The 19851-nt window shown below is 31.5% G+C and overlaps 1 protein-coding gene and 1 long non-coding RNA gene across 3 annotated transcripts in view; one reads left to right on the forward strand and one right to left on the reverse strand.

The window, feature by feature from the left end:
- Positions 1-19851, reverse strand: part of LOC100651242 — a 33672-nt gene that overhangs the window by 5896 nt on the left and 7925 nt on the right. For both annotated transcript variants that reach the window (XM_003394542.4, XM_012321153.3), the window contains exon 2: positions 1568-1774. In XM_003394542.4, the coding sequence (XP_003394590.1) occupies positions 1568-1774 (207 nt within the window). The remainder of the gene's footprint in view (positions 1-1567; positions 1775-19851) is intronic.
- The window catches only part of LOC110120324, a 28469-nt gene continuing 14394 nt past the window's right edge, over positions 5777-19851 (forward strand). Inside the window, exons 1-2 of the long non-coding RNA XR_002308952.2 lie at positions 5777-5986; positions 19644-19827. This is a non-coding gene — a long non-coding RNA (uncharacterized LOC110120324). The remainder of the gene's footprint in view (positions 5987-19643; positions 19828-19851) is intronic.

A 19851-nucleotide genomic window follows, 5' to 3' on the forward strand; every position in this document is an offset into this window, starting at 1 on the left:
TTGAGAATATGGATTTTATTCCAAAAAGAAAAAGATTATGTATTTTTCGTAAATTTATTTGTAGCCTTCTTCCCTCTTTTACTTTTTATCGTCAAAGACAATATAAATGGAATATTCAATTTTAAACAAATTAAAATAATATAAAATTATTTCTGGGAGAGAAAGAGAGAGAGAGAGAAAGAGAGAACTGAAGAAGAACTGAAATAGAACTGATTATACGAAAAAACTGTATTGGTCGAAAGAAGATACTAGAAAGATAAAAAAAGAAGTCCAAAGAATATACGAGGCTGAAATTTTGAGTAAACAAAGGCATCAAATTTGGTCACGAATGATCAGGAATGTTTCATGTAAGATCCTGCTACGATGATGGAATATAAATTACGAGGAAAGTTTTCGAGATAATCAGTAAAGCGTTTAGAATCGGCAAACGAATTTTTATTGTGACACTAACGATTGTGTTGCGTGAATTTGTACTATTAAATATGTACGTAGAATGATGGATACAAGTTTTATATGCAAACGAGCGGCTGCCTGATCGTGTTGTTAACTCGTCGATACGCATTGTTGGGTTACAGAAGATACTAATAAAATACTACGCATAAAATTAGGATCGTGTCTTGCGTTATTTAAAACCTTAAGATTGTTAAGTAATTGGGAGATCATTAGTTTGTTGATTTTATCTGTTCACTGAGAATCTGGTGTCTTACAGATGGTTTATTGTATAATGGAAACGGTCAAGTGACTTGAGATAATTAAAGTATAGAAGAATTAATCTATTTCTCCCTTTTAAAATGTGTTTCCTCTCATTGCCCCGAGGCATTTATATTGTCAAACTAAAAAACACATGTGGAATCGAATATTCTATCAAAATGTGATTTAGAATCTACAATCTCCAACTTTTTGAATCATTTCAAGCAACCTAAATTTGTGCTATTAAATATGCACGTAGAGTGGTGGATACAAGATTTATATCCAACTCTAAAATAAATGTTAACATTTGATAAATAATGATTAGATACATCTATTATTATCTGTTTCAATGATTATCATGCTTTATATATACTGCAAGAAACAAGAATATGCTTATGATTTAATTTATAATTTATAATTTTCTGTAATACTACACGATCTGATATCTATACTTTTCAATTATTATTTTATATCCTTATTCTTGTACTATATCTATACGTATATTCTCTTATTTGCTTTGCCAATTTATAATAGTTCTCGATTCTCAATTTTTCCATTAAAAGTGAAAGATTGTAACTGGTCATGATTTTTTCCTCGTAAGTAAAAGAAATTCATTTCAATGTACATTAATCAACAAGTAAACAATTGCTTTTTTGCCAGAATCAAATAAAAATTTAGCTAATACTAAACATAATTAATTAACTAAATTATAAGAAATATATAGATTCCTCTATTAGAATTAATTGTATCCACGATATTCTCGAATTAAATATTTTGTCACTTGTATCGCGTTTCTACTATTTAAACCAATGGAAGAAATCATTTTCGCCCTTCTGACTTTCTCAATTAAGATCCGTAAAGATGAATCACTACTTACCGAGAGACGGGTCTTTCCCTTCATTGGTTCCTTCTTTCTCGTTCGATTCAGACTCGAACTCGATCACATAGAGCGTTTGCCCATCGTCACGATCATCGTTTCTCAAATCGACCGGCTGTTGGTGGTTGTTATTAACTTTATGAATCACCTCGTTGGTCTCCAATCGTGACTGAACGCTAGTGACATCGTAACTCGGCGCTCCGTGCACTGCAATAAGACAACACATATATGAATTTAACAGAAGTACAATGTAGAAGCGACAGAGGTTAACAATTGGAAAATTAAAATTAACTGTTGGAACTGTCGCGAACGCCTTCGTAATATATAACTCGAAACAATTGAGGATTGTACCGAATAACTGGGAATTGAGACTGTACTCAAGGATCTATTTAACTAAATTTTGATCAATCTTAATTTAGCTTCATTGGGAAGTTCAGAGAAATACTCGTCTGAAAAGTTTGAAATTTTTACTTGATTGTACCATTACAGACAGAAATTTTATTACTGTAGATATTTGGAATTAAAATTTTATTTAAAGATATAAAATGATTAAAAATCTATTGTGTGAATGGAAATAGATTTAAGATCATTTAAATTTAAATAGAGAAATATTGTTAATAGAATAAATAGAAAAATTCGTGCAGTGTAATATTTTTAAAACATTAAATTGTAAGATATGGTTTTCAATGGAATATGTTAATATTAATATTAATAGTAAATAAAGACTCAGATATATACCTAAAATATTAAAAATTCTTAGCAAATATAAATTGGAGTAATACAGATATACAACTTTTTCACTCTAACCGCAAACTCGGTATTATTTCTTACAAATTTCCAGAAATTTGTATTTCTGTAGGAATTTGAAGTCTCTGTACTTCCTTAATACTGATATAATTGATTAACTTTCAGAATGCGGAAGATTATGTAAATTTCCTATTTTACAATTTCTATTTTTCAATACACATGTGCATATCTTATATACAACATACACACGATATATTAACGTAAAAGAAAATTACATAACGTCACGAACCGAAGAACCGAGGTACTTCAAATAATCAAATCATATTAGTCTAATGATAAAGAAAGAAAAAGGAAGAAAAAGGAAGGAAAACTTACAAGATAAAAAAGAATTAGCTATTGATTGGCTACTAACGAATGACAACGAGTATTTCACGTGTCACACGTTGTTAATGGGGGGCAATATATCGTTCAAGACGTGAATGTTGCCTCAACGGCGCCAGATTTGTCCCAATTCACTGACAAACACGTTTCCTCTATCTTGTCATCTGCAAATATCCTCTAAGATTTTGGGATCAACTACGATTCAAGATGACGGATTCACGTGAACGAAATTTTCGAGTGTTCAAGACGTTTTTACGTTACATTGTTACAGTTTTACATTTTATGCTTGTCTTCTTTCTCTCTTTTTTTGCAGCAACAGCGTGTCGTTGAAATGTTTTAGTACTTGGTCGAATTTAATCGTAAGGTTCGATAAAGCGATGATTAATTTTTGGTAGATTTCATCGGTTTCTTCATATTTCATTTCGATTTCTAATGGACAAGAAAAGCATATTAAGAATACATTATTTTTATGTTCTATGTAATTGCTAAGAACGGTATTAATCATTCTTATCGTGAAAAGAAATATGATTATCTGTACGTGCTCAAGAAGAAATAAAAATTTTGCGCATATGCTGCTTCCAATGCACGTTTCTTATGATAATCTTATCTATATATAACATTGAAATTAAGGAAAAACGGACAGTTCAAATTCGTACATTAAATAGAAATTTTATTTAATTAATTTATAATAATATATATAATTTAATTAATTAAGAATTAATTTGCAATTAAAATATAATGTAATTAGAATTAAAGGTATTAGGTTGTCCAAAAAGTTTTTTTCGTTTCACAAGGAAATAATAAACGCACAACATTTTTTTGTTTTATATTGTTTTATTGAATTATGTGTGATCCATTTCCATTTTGTTCTATTATTTCCTTATAAAATGAAAGAAACTTTTACGACGATCTAACACATATGGTAGACGTGAAAAGCATTCGTACACTCTTTAAAATAGATCGACTATTCAAAAATTTGACCAGATTTCACCTTTTTCTGAGAAATTGGAGGAATTAGTCTACTAGACGACGTGGAAAAAGTTCTTGAGGAGGTTGCAGTCGATCGGACTCGCGAAGAAAATAGTGAAGATAACTTTTTACAAATTTCAAAAGTAGATTTTGCAGATTTTATGTTATATATATGCTGAAAATTTTGTTGAAATTCCGTTTGAAAGAATGTGCGAATGTTTTTACACCCACAGTATATCAATTAACGCGATCGGTTACAACACTTGGTATCGCAACTCACTTACGTTTCTCTCGCTGAGCGACCGTTAAACTCCGCGCACGACTTTCGACTTTCTTCAGCAATTCAACTCTTGATTTTTTATTTTATTTTATTTTCGATTCAACTCTACCGATCAACTTGGTCGCGGTCGCGGTCGTCCGGTCGCGGTCGCTTGATCGCGTATCGTCGCGATACGCGTATGATAGATACGGAATATGTGAACATGTATACCAATGGAGGCGTTCACACGACGATTTTCCTGAAACGTACTGTCTTGATACTCATTTTGTGTATCTTGGCAAGGATACCTTTCGTATGAAGGAGACAAACGAAACATTAAAACAAGGTGGCGACATTCACACGGAAAACAATTTACGATACACGTATTGCGATACGCGTATCTCCGTGTGAAAGCAGCCTAACGGTTTGGCAACAATTCCGCAATGGTTTTCACCTTCGACTCGTTGACTGTTTCTTACACGCACAGACACTCACAGATACATCCGCTTTCCACATCTATACATATATCGAGATAAATTTCACTGTGAAATCCTATGTTTTCTTTGTATGTTTTTTTAACAATACATTACTGAACAAAATTTTTAATCAACATATTGCATTGTATGTAACGCATTAGTATGATTCTATATGTGTAAAATCATATTTCTGTCTCAATAACAATCCATGTTAATCTTGTCAATTTCGTTAATCTCAAATCAGACAGAAGATTGCTCTAATAAAAAAAAGATTGATAAAATAAATTATCGTTTCCCTTAGTCAAAAATTATTACTTTTGTTTATCTTATCATTAATGTTAAAAACGATTACAATCGTTATTGATAAACCATTGTGGAAATAAAAAAGAGAGGGTTGTCAAGTACCAATATTTTAAAATATATCGTTATGGATAGCATGTTTTTTGAGAAGACAAATATAGACTGAATATGAAAAAAAGAGAGATGAAATAAGAAGCAAGAACATGTGAAGTTATATCCAATTACTTCCTACGTTCTTCGATGTGAATGAAATAAAGTCACGGCATCAGTTACGAAACCTAATTTCATTTAAAATGATGTCGCGAAATTATCAAATGGCTTCTACCGTTGATCGCAAGAGTATCGTAGTTACGTCAAGTGTGTAGTATATCTTGCTAAAAGCAAAATATAAATTAATATTCTAAATTTAAATACACAAATCGTTAAATATAGAATCAGTGACATAAATGAATAATAAGATAATAATTTGAGAAATGAGAACTATTAAGTATACATGCATGCGAATCAGTAGGACAAAAATAATTTAAGAATTAAAAAATTGCCTATTAAAATACTTAAAATATTACAAACAAAACCTTTTTTACTATTATTTCCAACCATTCTGTACACGTAAGAAATGCCACGATTTTTATTCAATTTTCTTATATTTTTTTGAGATATCGACGAGAAAGATTTTACGCTTTTCCAAAGAGTGATTTTACACTATAAAGCCACACTATAGCGCGATCTATTCTACTTGGACAGATACTTTCATAGTTCTTTAAATTCTCGTATTCAAATATATAATACCAAAACAAATAATTTTGTGATCAACGTATATGATACTGTCCATTAGCAATTTTCTTTTCAATATGCTCGAGAAGGATCGAAATGTCACGAGAAATAAGGAAAGGAAAAAACGTTTCGTTCTGTAAACACAGATGAGAAATTCACGTCTAACCTGACACGATTATTTCCTATTAATTGCTATGTTGTACATAAATCTAGACTATTAGATAATTCAATCTTACGTAGTTAACGATCACCTGATGGAAACGGTTCGAATGATATTCACTTTGAGATTATAGTACAATGTATATATTGATCGTGAGTGGTACAAGTTCTAAGTACGATATTCTCGTGACTCTGACTCTTACGAGTACGCAGTTAAAACGTAAAACAGTGAAATTGTGGTCTCGAGACGATCCCTTGATCAGCCTTTAATGGATTGACATACCACAGATATCTTATAAGATATGTGTAGCTGATTGTCTCATTTTTCCTTAGAAGTACATATTCCTTTATTTGGTAAGTTCATTTACTGGCGGTATTATTCGTTATTAAATTTAACTAATTACTGCATGTATTTTCTTGCTCTATGAACTCATTTTCTTCTACAAAATTCTATGTCCAAATATGTTTGAGCGATGGTGTATAAATCTTTAAAATACAAATTTAATATATTGCAAGTAAAAATTATCTATTGGTAGTGTCTGGTTATTAAAAATTTAATTCGCTTGATTTTCTTTCTTTTTCGTGACTCAGATCACAATAACGTAATAACATGTCTGTGTCTCTATTTTACCACCCACGTATACATGTTCGACACGAAAATACACAATAAAAAGACAATGTAACTGGACAATAAAAACAAGATTCACTTCATTTTTCTCATTTTTCGCGATTCACGTTCTAATAATACTAACAATATATTTGTGTCTTTATTTTGTCATCGCGCAACACAAATTTAATATATGTATCGTAAGTTAAATAGTAAGTAAAAGTATCCAATAGCAAGTACAATTCCTGGCTAATAAAAGTATGATCCGCTTCTTTTCTTTTACTTCCATCTTTTTCTTTTTCATGACGAACAAAGTTGAAGCTTATGTAACTTTCATTGTGCCAACGTCGATATACCAGCGCAGAACAGGTCGGCACCAGGATTTTCCATATTCAGGTTGTTTCATTTCCTTCGAAGGAAAAAGGCGTACGTGATCCTCGAAACGTTCACGTTTTACGTGGAATCGCTTATACAGGCCTTTTTCCCCACTTAACGCGAGACGATTCACCACGGTTTTACGTACATTCCGTGTACGATGCAGTCTTAATCATCGGCGACCTTCGGGAATACGATTACAGGAGATGGCCTGACGAGAAATTGGCGAGGACTTGCATCGTCTCCAATATGCCGTCAGGCAAATTGAACAGCTTGGATAAGATTTTGCCTCTTCTTGAATCTTCCGATTCTTTTTTTTTTCGCTTTACCTCCTTGTTTTGTCTTGTCTTTTTCTTTTCCCATTATTACTAAAGTTTTTAGCCTTCTAGATATAGATTGTTTTTTATGTCACATATCGAGATTCTTCTCTTCATTTCATTTTTCTCTTTTGCAACAATTATTACTCGGGTCTTTGATTTTTTAGACATAGACAGTTCTATGCGACACGTATTAATATCGACGAAACGTTTAAAATTGGCATCTTAAATACGATTTTGGCCATCTTTTAAGGTTCGTGGACAATTAACAAAGAAAGACTTTTGGAAACAGATCTCCGATCGTTTCAACTACATATATTTTAGAAACATTCTACGTTTTTCGTCTCGAAGCAAGCTCTCTTAATGTTATATCAAATTATTGTACAATTACCATGTAGCTTTTATAAATCAAGAAAAAGAAGTTACTTCTTCATAAAATTGTCTAACAAGTTTATATAAATAAATACCTATCGTGTTCTCTTCTTTGATCATTCAGGAAATTTACACTATCACACTGTGTATACTGACGTCTCAGAATTCTGATGGATATGAATAATTAGGTATGAATCATTCAGTTGCAAAAAAGAGGTGGAATTTTTCGGACAGTTTTACGATTGAGATCACCGAAATGAGATATAGCTGGTGGGAAAAACAATGGTGACATGGCAATCCAGATGATTCGAGGTTTACCTTGCGCGCACAATTTAAATAATTGACCCTTACTTGTTGGTGCTTATTCTGCTTGGATAATTGCAAATGTAATTAATACAATAATCGTGTTAAACCACTGAACGCGCTGTTACGCGCCAATTTGCCTCTCGTTGGTACCCGTGTTAGTCACAAATGAGTTTTAAATTCCAGATAGAAGAGGTAGACTCGATTCGAATTCTCTTGAACGCTTTAATAGAACAATTACGAATATGTAGGTGTATACAGAGACGCAAAAAAGATAGTTTAAGACGAAAAAAAATTATGTAATTTTGCAAAATATCATTGTAATTTAAATAGATATAATAGATATTTTCCAGCATAGACAATTGTTGAAAAGGCGATAAAAAATGTTTAACTCAAAAATAAAGTAATATTTTAAACAATTTTTATCAACAAGTTTCTTTAGTTTTATGGAAATATTTCTATTCCTATTTCTATTCTTGTTGATGAATGACGGAACCATCTTACGATCGAAAAATAATAAGACACCTTTTGTTCACCGATCTTTTTCTATTTCTCTTATCAGGTATTTACGCCAAACTGTATATCACTAAGAATGCACTCGAGGAAGAATGCAACGGGAAAACAAGAGGCTTATTGTAAATTATAATACATAATTTAAAAGTGGGGAGTCACGAGAAAAATACAGTAACGATAAACACAAATTATACGTGTTTGTTCGCACAATACTAACAAATGATCCATTGTGCGATATTGTGTTCTTTTTAGTACAATGCATATTTTTTAATTAAAACTGACGTCTAAAATGTGCGCTCTGTATTATAGGCCAGTGAATTGTTCTGTCTACTTAAGTATACTATATTTTTAAGACACTTTTCATGCACATATATTAAATTTTATCGTTTCGTTGACTCCAATCAGCTCTTCTTTTATGAGTAAAGAAAAGTTTCTCAGAAAACCCTACATCTATCTAATTCCATTTTTCTATCGCTTCTAAAACGAACGCCGACCTACTTCGTAATGCGTTTGTTTCATAGTTGTTAAGAAATAGGGTGGCTCGCGTTCCTGTCCTATCTCAGTACTCGGTTCTATCTCGTTGATAAACTTTTTACCGAAAAGTTGCTGGCGAACTTCGCTATGAAAGTGTGCTTAAAGTCTCCTCGTTCCGGCGTGCTCATGAAATAGGTTCATGCCGCTACAAGCTTGTTCTGTTATACTAGAAACTTTTTTCCAATTACTATGAGGAAATGTTAAGTACGTTGCATCACCTATAGACTGATCAAAATTATAAGGGGAAAAAAAAGAAATAATTAGGAAGAGATCATGATGATTCTTTCTAGAGGAAGTAATTTTTAACCCCTTAACGTTGTGTAATTAGTTCCTCTAATTATTCTTGAGAAGCCTCGAATTGCAAAGAAAATGAAGTTTCTTCGATTTACATAGCTTTCTCGTATTTTTTAATATCATCAACATATATATTGTCAATGCTAAGCATCAAAACGACGAAAAAAATTCATTGACATCCGATATCCGCTATATTGAATTTCGTTGATATCGAACAATATTGTGTTATAAATTGTTTAATTTTTCTCAAGACGTGACTATCTTTGCATAAATTAAGAAGAATTATAGTTATCGATTTAGGAACGTTCACATAGCTATGAAAACAATAAAAAGTTTAGCAAATCTATTTCGATTAGCACGTTACATAGAAAAAGTAATAAAACTTTGTATTTTTTTATTTTTATAAGAATCACATCATAACTTAACATAATGTATAACTTTCATTAATATCATTCATAAATAAATGATTGATAGATACCAATGTTTATGAAACTTATGAATAATAATTTGTAATTGTCAATTCATAAATAAAAATATTCATAAAACTTGAGAGCAATTTGCGAGTAATTATAATTCTCGCAACCAATACTATTCCATAATAGGTGCTTACAGAAGGTTAGAACGAGTTTGGTTCCTAATTATGTTGTTCAACATTAATCGACTCTTATTAGTGACATAGTTAATTATCTGAATGCAGATGAATCTAACAATAAATGTATATCCACTAGTGTTTCTTTGCAGTGATGTAAGTACGTAGCGCGACTATAAAAGTTGCGCAACGTGTTGTTGACTGTTCGTGGAGTCCTCGTTGACTTCTCTTGGTAAAGCTGTTGTTCTCCATTGTATTGCACTATTCCTAGACGGTTCGCGAATCGGTCATATGTCTTACATGCCCGTGTACGCGCGGTTAATCATCCAGACTGCGGTTTACTACGCATGATCGCGTCATCTGATAAAATTTCATTCGCCTAGCGACAAATAGTAGTCACGTTTGAGAATCTCGAGGCTTTCTTGGTCACACTTCTTATACCTACTTCCTCGTTCTTTTTCTTTTTTTCTCTTTTGGAAGAAATGAGAAACTTTACATAAGAAATTGCATCTTTATCGCGATTATTATTGCTTCTTTTCTATCAATTGCCAGATTTATTGCAAAAATAGAATAAAACGATGAGCGTAGTATTATTATAAAAATTGCAATAAAAGAAGAAGAAATAAGAATAAGTTAAACAGATGGAAAGAAAAAATATTATATATACATATTATTACGTATAATAATAATAACAGTAATAATATACTAATTTGTTGTTGTGATATCTATTAGAACATTTATTGCAATGTCTACTAAAATGATTAAAGTAGTATTATTATAGAATTAGTGCAATCTTATTACAGTATTAGAGCGATTTTGTATCTGTAGTTTTATCATAAGAGGTACTTACTTATGTGTGGTATGCCGAGGTGACTATTATTTTGCTGATGCAATTTTATAGATAGTCTTGATGAAATTATAATAGCCTTTTACTAGAATATACATCGTTTCCGATAATCATCTTTTTTACGATTTACTACGATATCAGTAAAAATAATTGCCACATAAACGATAACGAAGAGAGAGAGGAAAAGAGAAAGCTTTCCATATGCAGTTTGCTAATGTACTTATCCAAATAAAACCATGTAGACATGGAGACATTGGAAATTTCTTTTTATGTGTTATTTATATAATTTGTCTCCGTATTTAAAAGATAGGAATTTAATGAATAACAAAATAGAGATTTTACTTGGCAGAGGTTGGGGGAAATTTTTCAATTTTTCAATTTACCCGATAACACTCTTCAAGAAACCTTATAACTTTCATCGAAGTTCATTCTCTTTTTACTTTAGTATTCTTAGATCGGTGAATAATCGAATTAAAACGCGAAATATAATTTGAAATCATGATTAACGATTCAATATTATCGCGTCGATCGTTTATCAGCAAGATTAAAATATGTTTTCGAGAGATAAAATGCAGAGCCAAAGAATCTTGTGTTATCGATCCCGACGAGGGATCAGATTTTGATGGCTAAATTATTTTTGGACACTGAGAAAATCACTCGCTTTGTATTCTTACGTAAAATCTAAGCAATTTCTACAACCAGACTATTGGCAGGTAGCCAACAATCTATAGAAACGCGTCTAGTGAAGGTAAAAAATCCGATTAAAATCTTTCCGATTCGTTTGATGAATAGAGAGTACGTTCGTACTAATTAGATAAAATATACACGTGCAGTTAAGGCAATTACGATGCTTGTCTACGTTGTATCGCGTAAAAGAGCATAGTCACGCATTTGATATTTATAATAATCGTTCACGTAATATGCATTTGATAACGCACTGCACCGGTAACTGCACGGTCTTCTTCATAATATTGCGATTCTTTCTTTCGTTGTAGATTCTTACAATATATTTCGAATTCATTGATCTAAACGATACTGATTATCTTTTCTTTAAATGATACTGATTATTGATAATTTATATCAAAATCCAAGGTACTCGAATAAAAAGAAAAATAAAAAGAAATTTTTCTAACAAAAGATCAACTTGATTTAATCGAACATTTTATTCAAATTTTTAAAATTTTCACACATGTTCCCACAGAAAGATAAATACTCAATTAAGGAGAACGTTTAGGAAAATGGCAATCTTTTTCTCACGCGAACTGAAAATTCTGCGCGTATGTAAATTGTATATTTAAAATTTCTCAAGGCGTTTCCAAGTTCGAAGAAACATACACTATCTCGATCTCGTTCACGCGGCCGACTTTGAAACAAACGCCGAAGGGTCGTCCCTTAGAGCCACAGCATCCGGCGAAAGTCTAGTGTAGGCTCTTGTATCCGTTCACGTGCACGCGAACAATGGCTGTACACTTCAGGCCAGATAACAATACTTCCGATAATAATACACGACAAACGTGAAAGTTGGTCGGTAGCCAAGTTCCACCGGCTGGACTCGGCCTCAAAAACAAAAGAGTACGTTCGAAGGTCTTCCTCTCGAACAGAGATTCAAGATAATCGTAGAGTTTTTTGAACAAGACATCTAACAAATCCTTTATTCCATCCAATCAGGTTGCATGATTTTATCGATAAATACTTCGCAATGGATAATATTTATCATACGAAAATATTGGAATTACCCATGTGTAATAAAATGTCTTCATATCTTACTATTATTCGTATATCTATTATATATTCTATTATTAAAAATATTTTCATACTTTACTATTAAACTTTGAAAATCTAAGATTGTGAAATAAGAAATTTTATCTCTGTGAAATGGACGCGTAATCAAGTTTTTTAAATACCATACTATTAGGCTTTGAAAACGTACAATAGCATTTTGTCTGTGAGAGAAAATAGAGGGAATTTATTAACCAAAAATTAAATAAAATTAATCTAAATTCAAGTAATCCAAAATTAATTAATCCAACTTACGATATTACACGAAATATAAGAATATCAAATGCGAATTAATTCGTACTAATCAATTCAGATTTGTTCTCTACAAATTCTCATTTTATCCTATACTACTTCGCAGTCTATCCTTCGTGTAAGTACATCCGGAACTTCATGGTCAGATGCAGTAACGAGACGATGTCTGCGCATCTTTCCATAAAAAGCACCGTCTGTTACATCGAGTGATTTTATTTCAAACGATTCTCTTAATATTCAAGGGATGCTCAGACTTGTAAATGCAAAAAGCACAAAGACGTTTATTTATTCAACCAACGAATGACTTTGTATTCACGCGAGTAATTTTTACACAAACGAGGACGGTTGTTCGACGTCACAAATATAACGACGACCCACGAGCTATAACGGTTTCCTGGGCCTGTTACACGGTTGTACACGCGCAGAATAGACGCGTTAACATTTATAAATCCGCCATAGAAAGTTTCTGGCTAGGTCACTGAACCGGTCGACCAGAAATTTAGCGAGATTAGGGTAATTCACGATGGTCCGACCTCGAACTAGGGCACACCAATTAGATCTCATGATTTAGAGGTATAGATAATCTTGGTTCAAGGGTGTAATATAATTCTAGAAAGATATTAGTGTATATAGTATGATAAATAGATATTTATAGAGTAATAGTAAATGATTAGAAACTAATGAATAATCATTGATAATGAATGTGTGGAAGCAGATATCCTTAGTTTAAAAGTACATCTTTAAGACATTGATCTATGGTATAATAAATAAATATTTATGCAAGTAATGGTAGTAAATTATAAAGTAATAGTAGCAGTACATAGTAATAGTACTATGTAGCTTATTCGGTTGAACTTTCATCCATTACAACCATAAAGTTAGATAAACGTTTGTCGATAATTATATTAATTCCTATTTTACATCATGTTTTTTGGCATTATTTATGCGCATTATTGAGTGTAAATAGGTAATTAATAACAAGTGTAAGAGCAAGGTAAACTTGATGTAACTTTATAAAAATGTAGGTCTTTAAACGAACGTTTATCTACATAATGACAGTAAATTATGGAATGTAAAAAATATTCATCTGGTTTTTTTTCAAAGAAATAAAACGAAAACATTTATTTATGATTATTACTCATAAAGTTGTTATAGTTATTTGCGTTTTTCAAGTTTATTGCATAATATCTTTTTTGTAAATAATCTGTTTTCTTTAGCATTCAAAATTCGTAAGCCGATCCAATCTAAATAAACTTATTAAGTTTCTTTGGATTAAAAAAGAATTGAGAATGTTGTTCATTGTTATTTTTATAATGTTTTTTATCCCTACTCAAAACAGCAATTTCTTCTATTTATTTTATTTTTTGAAATATTTGCGGTAGTTATGACTTCTTGCATTTTTTCGAATAATTCTGCAATAAGATATGATTAATGAAACAAGTTATATTTCATTCTTATTTATTGTTATTCGTGAAAGGAGAAGAGAAGAGGAGAAACCCCTAGCAATGTAGAACAGCAACGGACAAACGTCATCGCTATTTCAAAATTTCAAAACTACCCAAGAATTTTATATCAGGCCAGTTCAAGGAAATAATAAAAAATAGAACTCGAAATTCTCTCCTCCGACTTTTTATTCTTATTAAAAAGAATTTCAAATATTTGATTTAATTGTATGATACAGTAAAAACATTGATAGTTTAAGGATTGACATTGAGGATTGAGGATTGACAATGACTGTGTGTTCAATATGAAACGTACAATAAGCGAAAACCTAAAAGACAATAGATCTATTCGTACGTGGTTGTTTTTTTCACGACGAATATTTAACATCCAGACAGTATATCCTCTGCCAATCTGAACGAGCTTAATATCTTGCCAATTACAATCTTCCCATATCCCAAAATGCATAACTTGATAAATAACCACAGATGTAAACGGATTGGAACGCATACAGAAATATTTAATCCTTGATTGTTCATTTAGACTCTCGAAACGATGTGGCAAATTCATACTATATTCAATTATAAAGTTCGCGATGAAGTCCTTCAATTTCGTCACTCTATCTCTCCATTTCAATTAAACATTGAAATGAAAGTTGTTAAGTACATATTTGAGAATTTAAAAATGGAAGAAAAAGATTAAGCGAAAAATTAAATTAGACTATAATTATCTCATAAACAGTGCAAATATGTAATATTTATTCGTTCGGAAAGATGGAGATAAAGAAATTTTTCTGCATATTATCAGTCGTCGATATTTTTCGTCTATTTTCTGCGATGTACACGTATCTTTCGATTCTTCTTCAGGTAACAAATTTTCTGATTTTATTCTTAATTTTCTATAATCACGTTATTCATAGGATGACGCCACACTACAAAGTTCATGAGATTCTATCCTTGGAAGACATTTCTAAGAAAGGTATATTCATCATTGTAAAAAAGATCCATATTATGTAATAGAAAAACCATACAATGTCATTATCATGACGCAATGACGAGTGAAACATCGTGACATGAAGAATATTCATACAACATAATAGTGCAATAACGTGATGATAAATAAATTAACATAATAATATTTCAAAAATATAGACATACTTCTCGTATTAATTAACTACGTTCTCTTTATCAATTTAGAAGAAACTGTACTATCTGACCAATAGCTTAAAGAACAATCTAACAATCTACGGATAAAGTATTTTTCAAGCAATAAAACTGCTATAAATAAGTTTTCCAATAAATGTATAACGAGTGGATGTCCTGATATTTAAGGCCGACAATGTACAATAGAAGTTGCAACGAATGAGATTCTAAAACCAATTACGTTTTATAGTACCTCGCTGTACAGGGATAAAAAAAAATCCTAACAAAGAACGTCGTCCATTCCATCTTAGTATGCCAAGAGTTAATGGGAATCGAGTAATTTACAGCACAAAAACGAGATCGGTTAACGAAGTCTCCTATTAAGAAGGTTCTAACTGCCTGTAAGAGGTTCTAACCTTCTTCTAATTCGAAGGTTATCTTCGAAAAATCTGCTGATCTTGGGTCGTGATAACGAGCTACGACTTGCTGGAAGTGTCTTCGATTTTAGACCAGCAAAAACAACGCCGATAATGAACGCCTTTAATCGGCACAATGCGCTGTTCGATTTTTCAGTTCGACTCTGTTCTTAGCCCAGTTTCGTTTCTCGTCCATTAACGCACACGAAACAGAACGATTCCGTGCTTTTGAATATTTAATGAAACGTGCATGATGAACAAATTTTTTATCTTGAACGATATTGTATCTTGGATTGTTTAACGACAAGACTTACTAGAGAAAATTTGCCTTTTAATTCATTCAAAATACTTGTTAATTTTTTAACAATTATTAAATCTGATTATATCATTAAAATTCCACGGATTAAGAATTTTAATATGACTCTAAAATCGAACAAAATTACAGTAAGATATTTGGTTGTGAAGGAATAACCGCTGTAGCAAAGAAATAACCACTATTCCTTTGGTACTTTGATCTTGCTTTCAACTTATCTTGTTTGAGTTACAAATTGAGAAAAATATATTTCTTTAATTAATAGGAATCCCTTGCTTAATATTTCCTGTAACGTTGCCATCCAACATGACATCGTACAACATTTCAATAGTAAATATAGAATTATTTGAATTTTTATAAAAGAGCTTCAAACGTGATTACACGAGATTTTAATTACAAATTGAAAAAAATAAAAGCTGCTCGGGTAATACAAACAGTTATTCTTGGTTAATATTCAAATTTTTCGGGACGTGTGGCGCTTTAACGCAGCAGAAAGTCATAAAACATTTCAACAACACACGTAAAACTGATTACGTTCTTTTAAAATAGCATGTAAACGGCTGTTATATATATAGATTTTTCGATATTTTTCCCCTGGAAAACAAAGAAAGGAGATGATAAAGTATTATGCAAAGGATTATTCTGAGAAAGACTAATCACGGGAGAACCGAATTACCGATTAGTGTCAATCTCTTTAATGAATTCCTGGTAAACAGCAAGTGTTTAAAAGTTGTTTAAAGCGTAAATATTTCGAGATGGGAGCTTCGTTGAATATGCAACATAGAAAACGAGTCACAATGTCGACGATTATTTATTCTTGTTGATTTCCATCGAGATCAAGAAAAACATCTATAGGTGACATCTTGAAGAGAATCACGTATTAATTAGAATTGTTAGTGGCATTATAGACGCCAACAATGATAATACACTGAATAGAATAGTGTTTTCAAGAATATTAATACTTTCATAATTAGCCATTTTTTAATTTTCCTAAAACTCAGAATTGTTTACCTAGGATACAAGGAAAATTAAAATTTGGTTATCGTAGTAATTAATCTTTCAATCCGGTAGTAAATTTTTCAGTAATTAATCTTCCAAGTGTTAAATATTCTGCGATTTGAATAAAAAAAAATCAGGAAAGGCGTATTGTGTGCATTGAAATAAAAAACATTATTTCCAGAATTTATGGAACGATGAAAATCCCAAGCTCTCCGTTTAGGGATTTATGATAAGGATTATGACCCTTTTTATTATTATACGCTTTGTTGTTGTAAAAATGTAGGACTATTGAGAAATTGACTGTTATATTATTAAAAATAATTATGGGGAAATTATAAGTCAAGTTAAAGAATATACAATGGATAGGAAAATTGCAGAAGCAACAGACAGATGAGCGATCATCCAATATTTTTTCATTTCTTATTTCACCAAGAACAAATTCTCATCGATTCTATTTCTATAAAAGAGTCAATCGTAAACACAAAATAAACCAATCTTCATTTTTCCAATCCTCTACCCAATCAGTTAAAAACGATTAAAAACGATCAAAAACATGTAAACCCGGTAAACAAGCCTGAGGCATTTTATTGTTTGTTAATTTATGATGTCATGATCATAAATTACTAAGCGATGAAACTTCAAGCGATAAATATCACTATCGTCCCTTATTTTTCTCAAACTACGTATAAATGAAGTTTCCGCAAGATTCTGATTCTATCGATGATCAGAAAGTTGAGAGGGAGCGATGATCGATTAAGTCTCAGAAAAGAGAAAGGTGATGTTTGTAAAAGTCAATGTCATGTTGCATCATTCCAAAGATCGTTCGTCTCTAGATTTTTCGTCGATGACGTTCGTGATCGCCTTCTCCACAGCGTGAAATTGAGATTCATGGTCTAGAATAATCGGACAGAGTATTCCACACCGGCTGATTAGTCGACGATTAATCGGATCTCTGATTAATTCGCGTTATCACTCGGTGAATCGAGACGTAACGACGGATGTACGCAAATCGTTCTCTTTGAGCCTAGTCGAACCTAGTCGTTCGATGTTCTGTTGGAAGAAATTTGCTATAATTGTGAAATCTTTTGCGATCGAAATATATGTTTTTTTGTTACTATATGTACGTATTGATGTATGCGTATCTAATCTACGATGATATTCTATATTTCCTTTAGTTGGAATATTTAGAAACGTTTGAGACTTTCATGGCCCAATATCACGACATGATTATTACAATTGTTAATTTTTATTTGAATATGGGATTCAGAAAAATAAAAATATTCAATAAAATTCAAAGAAGATGAAAGTGTCAAGGAGAGATGTCAAGAAGCATCTTAGGTTTCTTAACCTGAAGTTCTACTTTCTGTATCCACTATTCTGGATCTCACGTTACAGTATATGGTCTGATGTTACAACTATGTCGAAATTGACTTGAATTCAGATATCACACCGTTTATCTGCTGTAACTGTTACAAATTCTAAAAGTTACGGCATAAGAGTTAATGTCTTGAATTAAGAAACATTTTGTTTATGAATAACGATTATAAATAATTAAAATCCTTTTGATTACCGGTAATCATTATCGATGACGGGAATTTTAGTTTGATCACGAATAATTATTATCGATAATGGAAATTTAATTTTGTTTACCGATGATCATTATCAACGATAACCGTATTTTCTGGTTACGTTCGGCTATTGTTGATTACTATTAACATTATTTGTAATTAGTAGATACATAATTATTGATAACGTAGAACAATTAATTATGAAACTTATATATTTATTAAGAAAAAAAAACGGTATGAAAATATATGAAACAAAGAACTGGATAAAAGATATTGTATTACGATATTGTTACGAGAGTTAATAAAAATATCGTACTACAGTATCTTTTATCTTTTTCATTGTTTCATATATTTTCATATCGGTGTTTTGCTTAATAAAATAGATAAGTTTTATAATTAAATGTTTTCATATCGTCAATGAATATTAATTACTAGTAATATTAATAACTTTGAAAATAGTCGAACGTAATCACAAAAAATTTTTTTGGCTGAAGGTAAGTAAAAAAAATATTCGTAATCGATGATGGTTACTGGTAGCCGAAGAAAATTTTAATCATTTATAATGTTTATTCGGAATCAGAACAATTAAAAATTAATATTCTTTAGCTTTTTCAGTTCTTCATATCAGTTTTTGAGAAATTTCTTTGAGATTTATTGACAACTGGCTTCCATTTAAATGAAATTTAATTTTTATTAAATCACCTTTTCCTCAAAAATGTTTAAAATAACTGTTACTTTGTTTTGCTTGAATCAGATTAATGTATAAAACTTTTGCAAAATAATAAGCGTTTTATACAATAATATACAATTTTCAATGTTAACACATTATCAAGTGTACAATAAATAAACATCGATATACATATAGCAATGAACATACAAATAAGTATTTTGTTTACGTATGAGAAACTAATTTCTAAACGATAAAGATATCTTGATTAGCACTTCGATATATACAAAATAATAATAATTGAACTCATTCACAAAAAATAGTAACAAGGTGGCGAGTACAATCACGAATCATGAAAAATAGAAGAAATTAATTAACACCATTAAGTCAATATACATATAGTAGTACTAAACTTATTCAGAAAAAATACCAATAAAGTGGCAAGCAATTACGATTCCCAGTCTGCTATTACCTTCGTAACCCTCTTACCCCCCTCTCAACCCCCTCTATTCTGCTATTACCCTCTCACTCTCTCTCTCCTTTCTCCCTTCATTCTGAATTTTAAACAAAGTTGCAAAAAAGGTTCAAAGGTGCTGAAATCACATCCCTCTCTTTGCTTATCCTTTCTCCACTCGTCACTCCTCGATGACTACGATATTTATTGTTTTTGCCCCCGATACATAGGCCAAGCTGGACCCGCCTTAGGCATGCAAGCGCGCACATGCAAGTCTTTTCTGCAGCTGCAGCAGTTCACCACAATATCCAATCGACGAGGCCTGCTGGCGGGTTTAAAAGGGCCACTGGCAAGCTGCCAATAGGGCTGACAGAAAACGACAGGCTCGTTAACGGATAACCGGCGACAATTAAGGTAAACGAATCGATCGGGCCAGGG

This window comes from Bombus terrestris, chromosome 3, assembly GCF_910591885.1.
Source record: "Bombus terrestris chromosome 3, iyBomTerr1.2, whole genome shotgun sequence".
Lineage (NCBI taxonomy): Eukaryota > Metazoa > Arthropoda > Insecta > Hymenoptera > Apidae > Bombus > Bombus terrestris.